This window comes from Myiozetetes cayanensis, unplaced genomic scaffold, assembly GCF_022539395.1.
Source record: "Myiozetetes cayanensis isolate MyiCay16 unplaced genomic scaffold, myiCay2020 scf6-25, whole genome shotgun sequence".
Lineage (NCBI taxonomy): Eukaryota > Metazoa > Chordata > Aves > Passeriformes > Tyrannidae > Myiozetetes > Myiozetetes cayanensis.
In genome coordinates, this window is record NW_026087853.1 from 58,693,550 (window position 1) to 58,704,582 (window position 11,033).

The 11,033-nt window shown below is 43.5% G+C and overlaps 1 protein-coding gene across 1 annotated transcript in view; it reads right to left on the reverse strand.

Annotated features, from left to right (window-relative positions):
* QSER1 (glutamine and serine rich 1) overlaps positions 1–10,909 on the reverse strand; it is a 37,885-nt gene extending 26,976 nt beyond the window's left edge. The window contains 1 exon segment of the mRNA XM_050335315.1: positions 10,716–10,909. Within this exon segment, the coding sequence (XP_050191272.1) occupies positions 10,716–10,831 (116 nt within the window). The 5' untranslated portion in view covers positions 10,832–10,909.
* Between the last annotated feature and the right edge of the window lie 124 nt (positions 10,910–11,033).

Here is an 11,033-nt window from a genome sequence, read left to right on the forward strand (position 1 = left end):
CCAGAGCTCTTCAGGAGCAAAGGATCCTTTTGGGTTGTTCTTAGGCACTTTTATCTTCTGCCTCTCATATAAAGGACAATTGCTAAAGCTCAGACACCTGGCAAAGGATTCTCTCTCCAAGCAGCTACTTCGCTGTGCAATAGCAAGTTCCAGTCAGAGAGCAAAAGCAAAGCCATAAAAACGACAAATGCACTTCTAAATATTGAAAACACCATTCTAAATATAAGATATAGAAACTGATATGCAGCTTATATCTCTTTCTGTCCATTATATTTGATTTTAAACATGTAAAGTGCAGTTCCAGCTTCTATTACGTGCTGGCAGGTTTGTAGTTAGAATTATTTTAGTAATAGATACAGCATTTATTATTTTTCTTAAACACTTATCTTTATTAATTTGCCTTTATTCAATCATCTCTTGGAGAAAGAATGGAAGAGTGTTACTCAGAAACATTATCTGAATTTAATACAGATGAAATGGGGGGTAAATGGCCCTTCAGCTGCCCACTGTAACAGCAAGAGTTCACAGTTTCAGCATCTGGGGTTCATCTGCAGCTCAGAATAAAATTAACATTTGAAAGAAAAGCTATAGGTAGATAACTTGATTCCAAAAATAGGTTTGTTCTTGTATTAAAAAAAAAAAAAAAAAAAAAAAAAAGCTACAACTCTAAGAAGTAGAAACATAAAGGACAGACGGAGTTGCCCAGGAAGAAAGTTGATAAGCTAATTAAATTCAATACTCTCAGTAACACCAAATCACTCCTGTCCAACACACTTCTGGAAGTTTAAAATCCCTTAAAGGCAACTGAAAATGCTTCAGAAATTCCAAAGGAAAAGAATGGAAAACAAACTCCTCAGCCCAGAGACTCGTTTCAGTGCAAAGGATTTTTTTAAATGTATACAATATGTGATTTTTCACCTCTATTTCCCAGACACACACTGGAGGGGAGCGGGAAGACACTGCAAGAACAAATTTTATCTGAAGCTTGAAAATGTTGGCAGGCTCAGGAAAAATAGGAAACCAGCCTACTCTCTGCATCTAATTTCCCTGATCCTCACATTAGATTATACAAGACAAAGCAAACCTTCATGTTTGAAGATTCCACTTGCATTTGCACAAGGAATATTTAACAGCCTAGACCAGTTACGGTGTCCAAGAGACAAAAGACAAAAACTGATTTGCTACTTGAAAAATAAAGTCTACCACGGAGAAATTAGAAGAAAAGTACCTCTAAAATAAATATGTTTTAAAAGGTACACATGGCACTCTTTTAAGAATAACACACAACTTCAGTAGTTGCCTAACCTGTTTTTGAACAATAGCAAGAAATAAACAGGTGTCAATATTTTCAAGTATTATTAACTACCTAATAATGTTATTTGTCAAGATACATGGCTTTTCACAAGATGGAAAATACAGAATATAATACTGAGGTATCTCAGTAAAACACACAAGAGTAGCATTTTATCAACAATCTCAGCTGTCTGTTGGTCGTGCCACGTTCTTCCCCTTTAATGCAATTACACACCACCCATCCAGGGCAGAATATATCACATTATAACACACCAAAGGCAACCACCCTTCACTCTTTCATTAAAGATGAAGCTACAACGTTAATTTCCCACTTCAATTCAAATGCAGAGCCTACCAAGAGCAGGGCTGAGACCGACACAATGTGGACTGAAGGTTGCCTGGAGCTACTTTGGAGAGGAAACACTCATTACTTCCTTGCTTTCTAGGAGTGGAGATAAGGAGCTTCTAAGAAATCGATTTTGAGGTAGAAAATTGCATGCAGGGAAACTGCCCGAGCGAACGAAAAGTTCACGCTGTTCCTGCGATTCTTCACCTCAATATATGTCGCATTTCAAAGGGAAAAAAAAAGAGATTTTATTGCTAAAAAGGTCCATCTCCCTTTTATTCCCACGTTAATGTGTCTGAACTCCTTATGCTTGATCCTTTGAAAAAATGAAAAGCCCAAAACCGCTTCAGGAAAGCCAAAATAGTCGTACTGGTACTTCAATACCTGAGTGCAAGTGCTGGCTTGTCTTATTAAGTAACCTGTGGAGTTCTTAATAACAGAGACATAATATAATTCTGCTTTCAAAAAAAAAATCAGTTAAACTACGTCTGGAAACCTCGTTTGTGAAAAGCAACATTCAGAGTTATTTATAAACTTCAACTTCAGCTACTATGGAGGGACTGGACAAACTACCTCATGCTCTTATTTTTTAAGGTGTACAGCCTAAATCAGCTTTTGGATGAGGTCATCTATGGCTGAAATGTAGGACATTTAACAAAATCATCTTTTTTCTCTCCTTTTTTTTTTCTTTTTTAATCAGAATTGGCAAATACTTCAACCACTTCTCTTGGCTTTGACAAAAAAAATCTCTGAAACCCAACCAAGGCAACCTTCTATCAGAAATTTTGCAGCTTATAAAAACTAACTAAAACTGAACCATTCTACAGCAATGCCAGTTTTGAGTTGCTGATGCACATATTAAGATTTCAAGGTCTAGAGAGGAGTTTTCAGTGCTCCTGCTCTGAATATTGAAACTTAACTTTGATGTCCTTATTAACTGAGTATCATCACTCTCCACATCTACACAGACACTGATATGTCCACATATTTATATTATAAAGTAGTGTCAGAAATAATTTTCAGGCATTTGTTTGTCAAGCAATGTTTTGGGGATTTTTACATCTTCCCTGACAGCTTCTACTCACGCCCTCCCTGCAGAAAAACGAGTACCCATTATGGTCTGAGTAGCTTACACCACAGAGAGATCTGCAATCTTATTTTCTTGGCTTTTGAGACACTGGATTATTTTGTCACTGCATTTATTTAATCCTCTTCTCTTACCTTTCCTCCATGAAAGAACTTTTTCTTTACCCAGCACGGAGAGAATAGCTGTGATTTTTTTAAATTAGCAATACTTCTCTCCTAGACCTTCACTCACAATTTGAAGAAGATTTTTGTAACAGGCAGTAATGGAAATCTAACAAACACTTTTTCTCCAATATGTGATGCCATTCTGCTTTCAAAAGCATACTTGGGAGATATTCAGAACTCTTCTCTAGATCATTCCAGTACTAATGGTTGAGCACACAGCATAATCCTCTATTACATTTGGCTGAGACACACACACAAAAAGATTTCATTACTTTTAGTAACAAAATTTTTATTTCAAAATATAAAAATCATCAGAGCATTATCTCAAGATGTGGCCTGGCCACATCAGTGTCTTATTAAAAATACAATTCATTTCAGCTATTGAAATGCTTCTCAACCCTCACCCTCCCACAGCTATTACAGCGCTGTGTTTTGTGGCAGGCTTGGCTCTTACCTTTAGGCTACTATTGGAATACTTGATATCCCATTTCTTAATAAGCCCTTTTTTTGTCCAGTTATATGAGGGGAAAAAAAAAATGATGCTGAAGTTGAGATTTTTACCACAAAAGAGGTGCACAGAGTCCTTTACATTAAAGGAAGCATTACAGGGTGTCATTACCTAATTTCATGAGGAAAATTAGCATAGCCCTTGAATTTAGCTCTTACACCTCTTCATCCCAAAGCAGGTTTAAATTTGCATTTCTAACCTTATAAAGAGCTGCCACGTTGTCGCCAGTCACTATTTAGTTGACATGATCATGTGAACAACAGCTGCTTGTGAAAACCAGAGAAACTGCACTGTTCAAAAGTGCAGACAAATAGTTGCAGCTACATGGCATTTATTTTGAGATGGGAAAAACTTCACTATACGAAACAAATTCCTTGAATGTGCCCCAGGTCTTGATTTAAGATTTCCTGATGATCACGCAGATATCTAAACTAAATCGAGTGTTGAGATCAAAACACACATGCACTAAAAAAATATCCTTTAATTAGCGAAAAACCTGTATTCTCTTAAAAAGAATAACAAAAGGGGTGGGTTTGGGAGGGGAAAAGATGAAAATCCCACCTCTCTCCAGTGGTGCTGAGCATCAGTAACATCCAGGTCACCAATGCCAGCTACTGAAGGTAGCTGAGAGTCTGAAGGAGTTGGCTGATCACTCTTTTGCACAGCAAATGAGCAAATGTTCACATTCAAGAAAAACTTATTAGAAATCCCATTCTTGGCAGACCCAGCAGAGAACAATGAAACGGGAGGAACACGGGGATTGAAGGATTATTCACTGTCTAGCACTGGAATTTTTGACACGAGGACCAGAGAAGGTAAACAGGATGTGGTGTGGAGAGCGCTGAGCTGCCATGTTTCTGAAAGGGATTTCCTGGGCAGAAAGAAGAGCACCCTGGAACGTGCAGCACACACTGGTACATTCACTGTCACCACAGAACACCCTCCCAACTGCACACACACACACCCCACACAGGAGCTGTGGCCCTTTGTCTGGCGTGTTCTGGATTTCCAGCTGCTGCCAGACATCTGGAAACGCTCGCTGAAGAGCTAGAGCCCTCCATCTCTTCTCCCAGCAGGCTGCCAGGAGAGGAAAAAAAGAGGGCTATCTGCAGGGAAATCTAGGTGTATGACAGCCCCAAGTATAATTCCTACAGGCTTATTAAGGAATAAACGTTCCTTTGTATCCTCCTATGTAAACACTATTACTCTGAGATAAGGATGCCTAAGGGTGCCTTCTTCCTGCTGAGTGTAATTGGTTACACTTCTACAAGTCCCAAGCAAGCAACACAGGTAGGCATGTAGAGGGAAGATGAAAAAGAAGAACGGCAATGTGGGCAAATAAAAGCTTGCCTAAACATATGTATGTTCCTGCTGAATTGGAGTAAGAAACTCCCAAGCATGCAGAGATCCAGGAATAAGAGCTCCCTGCCACTGTTTGCTGGAGCCCACAGTCAGAAAGGTTCTGAGGATGCCAGAGTGTCCATGCACCCCCCAGGTCTGTCCAGAGCAATGAAACAAAAGAAGCAACGTCACAGGAGGTGAGACAACAGCAGAAGTAAACCCAAACCCCATGAAATCTGCCCAGTGAGACAAGTCAATCTAGTACTCAATAACCCAGTGCTCCATACTCTCGGAGAACATTTCTCTTTGCTTAACAATTCTAAGAATTTTCCCTTCCCTGTCACTCGCAGGGGACAGCAAGAAATGCTCTGCTGGAAAGGCTGAACTCTGCATGCTGCTCAAAGTTATTTTTGTCACCCTTTAGGCTGCTAAGGAAGGTTTGAAGTGAGAGTATTAATACGATGCCTTTTAACTGGGTTTTGTTTGTTTTGGTTTTTTTTTCCTTTGTTTGTTTCATGTATGGAATAGGCACTCACCATACAAAGTAACTTTTTGACATGCAGATTTGTGAATGCTTTGACAAAATACAACAAACAAAAATATCCAAGCAAATACACCCACTCTGTAAGAGCTCTGGTATTGTTTAGAATCAACGTAGTTCAGTCATAGGTGCTTTTTTACTGACAGGAATAAAGATTTTTCTAAAAACAACCTCCTTTCTGTGACAGCATTATGGCAGAATCAACAGCATCTCCAAGCAAAAATAAAAGGTGGGCAAAAGCACAGAAGAAACAAAAGGGCATAAGGTGAACACCTACAGTTAAAGTTAACAGGATGAAAGGTAAAATACATCTATGTGACTGAAGCACTTTTTGCACAGGTGGAATAATGAAACCCTCCCTTTCTTTCAGAACAAGGTATTCAGTAACCTGTGTTGAAGTTATTGCCTCTGTGGGAAAGGGCTCACATCCAAAATATCATTCCAGGTGATCTCAAGAGAGGCCAAGCACTCAGCTAAGAATGACACTAAGAATGACACTTACTGAGTGCTCCTGGTAGGGAAGCAGGTGGGATGTTCTTTGGATGTTTGGATGAACATCCCCTTTGGGTGGGATGTTCATTGAAGGCAGTGACACGGCAAGACCGAGCCCATCTACAACATGCCCAGGACCGCTGGGAGGAATCTCTGGCAAGGCCACACAGCTCACTCACTCCTTCCCTGCTCGTTCCCTGGTGCCACCCCTGGATCCCAGTCTGACAGCACAGGTAACACCAGCGCAGCTCTCCAGCTCAAGCCCTTCACTGTTTCGGCCAGGAGAGTTTCCTCGTGGATTAACAAACGAGCTCAGCTCCCCGTGCAGTTGCACAAACAGCAGAGCCAACACAGGGGAGGAGGAAGGGAGCCCCTTTCAGCAGCAGTGAGGCTGAGCAGCCAGTTCAGCCATCTCATGTAACTTCACCCTCAGACTAAGTTTCAGCTCGTTCCCCCTGCACGCTGTTCTGTGTCACCACTGCTCACTGCAGCAGAGACAGACACTGCTTGGAATGTTTCACATGAAGCTGGCATTAAATTAAATTAAATAAAGGGAGCAGCAGGTAATTCCAAACAAGCCTGTCTGGCTCATTTAGAAACTCTAGCAAAGATTTTGCAAGATGACCACACATCTGCACCTGGGAACAGCTTCTGGGACATGGAGCAAGGAAGCATTCAGCCTCTGTTCAATCTCTGACCTTCCCACAGCTGTGATCTCAGGGTGTGCTGAATGCAGGTTAAAACAAACCAAAAAAAAAAAAGAAAAAGAAAAAGAAAAGGAGACCAGCAAGTCCCTGTAAGGTATCTGTGCTACACCACGGATTGCTGGTGTTTATTTTGCATGTATAAATGTTTATAAATGTTTTAGATATAAACTACGACAGAAAGTTTGGTAAGATTTGAAACTGACCTACCTTTCTATATGTTTATTTAATCTTCCTGTGCCTTTTAATAGCAAATGTTCGAAGTACACTCCCAGATTACCAGCTTTCCTTCCAACATTTGAAATACTATGCCATAGGGAACTTTTTGTAGGATATGTGTTTAACGACAAACATTGGTTTCACCTCTCAGAACAATTTCATTTGATGACAGAAAATGTTCTGTTCTTTTCTAAAACACGCTGTCTGCACTTTTAGAGTTTCTATAGCTATGCAAAAATCCATTAGAATTTAAAATCGAGCCTTGACTAAATCACAATTATCATACAGCTGTTACAATAAGCATTAGTTTGACAGCTATGCAAAACCGAGTTAAAAGCCCATCATAACCGTTTATCACAAAAGTGTAAGTCCCCCATCTACGTAACTTTGCATATGAACTCTCGCTGTAATGAACTCATCATCTTAGATTTGCTGTTATGAACACAGACCACAATCCCCAAGTGCCAGTGCTATCTACTGCTAAGAACCATCTTGAAGTAAACTACATAAACCCCATGTGTTTGAGTGAGCCAGAAATGGACACAAGACCACTGGGCATAAAGAAACAAAGACCACGGCAGTCACCGTAAAATTCACAACACCAACAAAATAATTGTGACTGACTTTTAATCACACAGAGCAGGAGATCTGAGTCTTAGAGCTGTGGTAAAAGCCAAACAAGAACAGCGAGATCCCCCCACTTGTAAAAATCCTCTGAACGAAACCTCAAGTGAGACATAAACTAAACCAGAAACCTCATCCATTCCCACCTATTCCTATTTCTCTTTCCGAGCCATTACAAATCTCTCAAACTATTACACATTCACCTGTTTTCTGAATATTCTCTAGCAAATAACCAGTAAGCACGACACACCTTATCTGCTGTTGAATAGCTTCAGACTGCCCAGTTTCAGCACAGAAGCAAGGTTTTCCAGCAGCTACAGTAAAAGGGCAGAGTGGCAGTGCACCCATCAAACCATCCCAAATTCCTTGAGGATGCTGACAGCCTGTGTAAGAGGTGTGGGGGGAAGGGGAAAGCAGAAGGCAGGAGCATCCCCTTAGCCCCCTGCTACGGGGCTGTGTGGCTGCTCTGCCCCAAAATGCTCCTCATCAGGAGCAATCCCTGCTCAGTGAACAGGGCGATTCAGGTGACTTCCACCAGCTTCCATCCCCAATTCCCCATCTTCTCCTATGCCGTGGGAACGGTTACGTCACAGCAGGCCTGGTAGCAATGTCCTCATAACACTTCACCACACATTCCCCTTCAGTTGATAAGAACAGTGCCATTGCACAGACAAAACAGTGCCTGCAAGAAATAAGGAGCAGGATAAGAACCAGATGGCTGAAGTGAAGCGCAGGAAGACAGGAGCGACGCTGGTAGGGAGGAGAAATCATCCTGATGAGCTGAGACTGTGAACATGGCTCTCCACACAAAGGGAACCTAGCCTGCCACGACACAGCCTGCAACAGCCTAAAGATGACATGAAATTTGAATGAAATATTGTTATCTCTATCACCTAAAGGCTGAATTCTTTTCCAGCAAGTACCAGATGAACATGACACACGTTTTTTAATTTAACATCAGGCTAACGCAGCTTCAGCTGTTTAGATGACTACCTGTCAGCCACAATCAAAAACACCAGCTTGAAAAACGTGAAGTGATCTGTAACACAAGTCAAGAACACGGACAGCATATTCCCTCACAGTACATCTGTACCTTCACAATTCCCTTCCAGGCTGGTGCAAGCCTTGGCAGTGGTAGGAATCCCTCTCACATCCCAATCCCTCAGCAACTGGCTCCATCCATACAAAGACAAACGTTAGAGAGGAACCAAAACACCTATGCAAGCCCAGACTCTACTTAACACTTTGTCCAACAGGGTAAATTAATTCTTATTAAAATGACATGAGCTCCAAGAACCCAGGTCAGGAGAACTTGAAGCACAAAATATAATTCATAGTATTTGCCCTGTTCTTGCTACAGATAAAAAAAAAGTTTGAATGTTTCAGTCAACACACTATAAATGTATCATTCATCACCACCTACAAAGCCTTGAGATGAAACTTTAAAGAACCAAAGCAAGGTCTTCTTGACATTGTTCCCTGAAGCACAGCATAAATATTGTGAGATCATATATGGATGCAGTAAAACTAATTTGATTGGTATAGATAGGAGGCATTGATCCCATGAGCTTCTGCATGGTACTTGTCTTGGGACTTTTCTCCATGACATTTCAATTAAGGAATCCTCAAAATATACATTGAATAGCATTAATATAGCAGCTATTAAAAAGATTAAGGTTATGTTTTAAAACCAGGGTAATTTTTTTCTTTTAATATAGAAAAAAACCTCATCAAGCAGTCATACTTCTTCTAAGATCCCTCAGAAATCCACTTTTGCTTCTGCACCATATATTCTTAAATTACCTGGAAAATCCAAACCAGGATTAGATAGATGGCATGATCCTCAACAGATGATGAGAGCTGGCAAAAGCAACACAGAGAGGACATGTTGCTACGCTGGTTTTGGTGGAAGTAGTTAACAATTAGGAAGAAAAATTGGAAAGGATGATAGGAGACCTCGCTTTGCCAGGTAGTCAATTCTGCAGAGATACCGGCTAAGCAGCTTCATGGGGCAAGGGTTTGTCCAAAAAAACTACCCGTCCCTTGCAATTCCATGGGAAACAGGGAATCTAAAGTCTCACACCCCAGGGAGGTCCTATGATCTTCTTACTTAACATTGACTTAATTGCTTCTCAGACGCAATCTCCACAATTCAGGAAGGGTGACAATAAATTGGAGGGAATCTAAGAGAAAACTGGGAGAACAACTAATGTAGCAAAAAAAAAAATAAATTAAAATATCTGGTAACAAACTTCCAAAGATTATGCTTTTGTACTTAAGAAAAGTAAGTAAAGCAAGAAGTTAAGCAAAATTCCTAAGAAATCATCGTCAAGAAGTCACGATACATAATGGGATTTTCAGTGTCAATGGTCTATAAATAAGACTCAGTGGCCAGAAACTAGAGGTAGCCCTCTTCAGATCAGAAATCAGAAATAAAATACAAATCAGCGTATTTGTATACTTTACCAAGAATTGTGCTGAATTTTGCCTCATTGGAAATTTTTAACTGCACCTTCTAAAAGGTAAACTCTAGTTTCAAACACAGACTGGGGGGGAAATAAGTCCTATGGCCTGCATTATGAAGAGGTCACATTAGATGATTGCACCAGTCCTTTTGACTTGATAATCTATTAATCTTATCAGACACGTCTGACCACTTTCAGAACCAAATGCAAAGTCATCTATCCATAAGCGCACCTATTTTGACGGGGTATTTTTAGCCCCTGAGACTCTTTTACCTTTAAACGTCGCCGAGATGGGAACTGCGGATAAATCAAGCCACAGGCATTAAAAAAAAAAAAAAGGCAGGCGACAACGAAAAACCTCATCGCCCAGAAAACACTCCTTTTTAGCTGGCAGACTTACACAATCAAAAAAGCAACCCGAAGCCAATAAGATATCCTGTATTTTTCCCCCCCGCACTTCCCGGAACTTTTGCAGAACTCTCGGCGGGACCGAAGTTTTTTAGCTGAGAGGAGGCTCCGCACGCCCCGCAGGGAAGAGGCTCCGCGGGCTCCGCGGGGCCGGGCTCGGGGGATGCCGGCGCGGCCGCCGCCGTGCCCCGGCCGCGGGCAGCTTTGTTCGGGGGGCGGGCAGCGCCGGTGCCCGCGGCCCCGCGATCCCTCCGGCAGGGACGCGTGAACTCTTGAACCCGCGCCGCAGCCCGACGCGAGCCTCCGGGGCGGGGAGACCGCCCTGCCCGCCGCCACCGGGACAGCGGGGGCACAGCGCGGAGCCCCCGCCCGCCGGGACGCGGCCTCCCGCCCGCCCCACGCCGGCCCGGCCGCCACGGGCCCGCTCGCCCCCGCCCTGCCCTGCCCTGCCCTGCCCCGCCAGGCCGCCCTCGGCCAGGCCCCGGCGCGGTCCCCGGCCTTGCCCGCCGCGGACCCTCCTCACCTGGGCTTGAGGCTGCCGGCGCCGCGCTCGTAGGCCCAGGAGGCGGCGGGCGGCGCGGCGCCCGGGGCCAGGGGCTCGGCGAAGCCGGGGGTCGCGGGGTAGTTCCTGTCCATCATCGGGGCTCCGCGGGGAGGGGGGGCCCTGCGCGCAGGAGGGCGGCGGCGGCGGCGGGGACCGATCGGGGCGCGGCGGGGGAGCGGCGCCTCATGCGGGGCGGGCAGCGCCGCGGCCCCGAGCGGCCCCTGCGCTGCGCTGCGCTCCGCTCAGCGGCGGGCGGCGGGCGGAGCCGCGGGCGGCGGCGGCGGCGGGGGCTGCGCG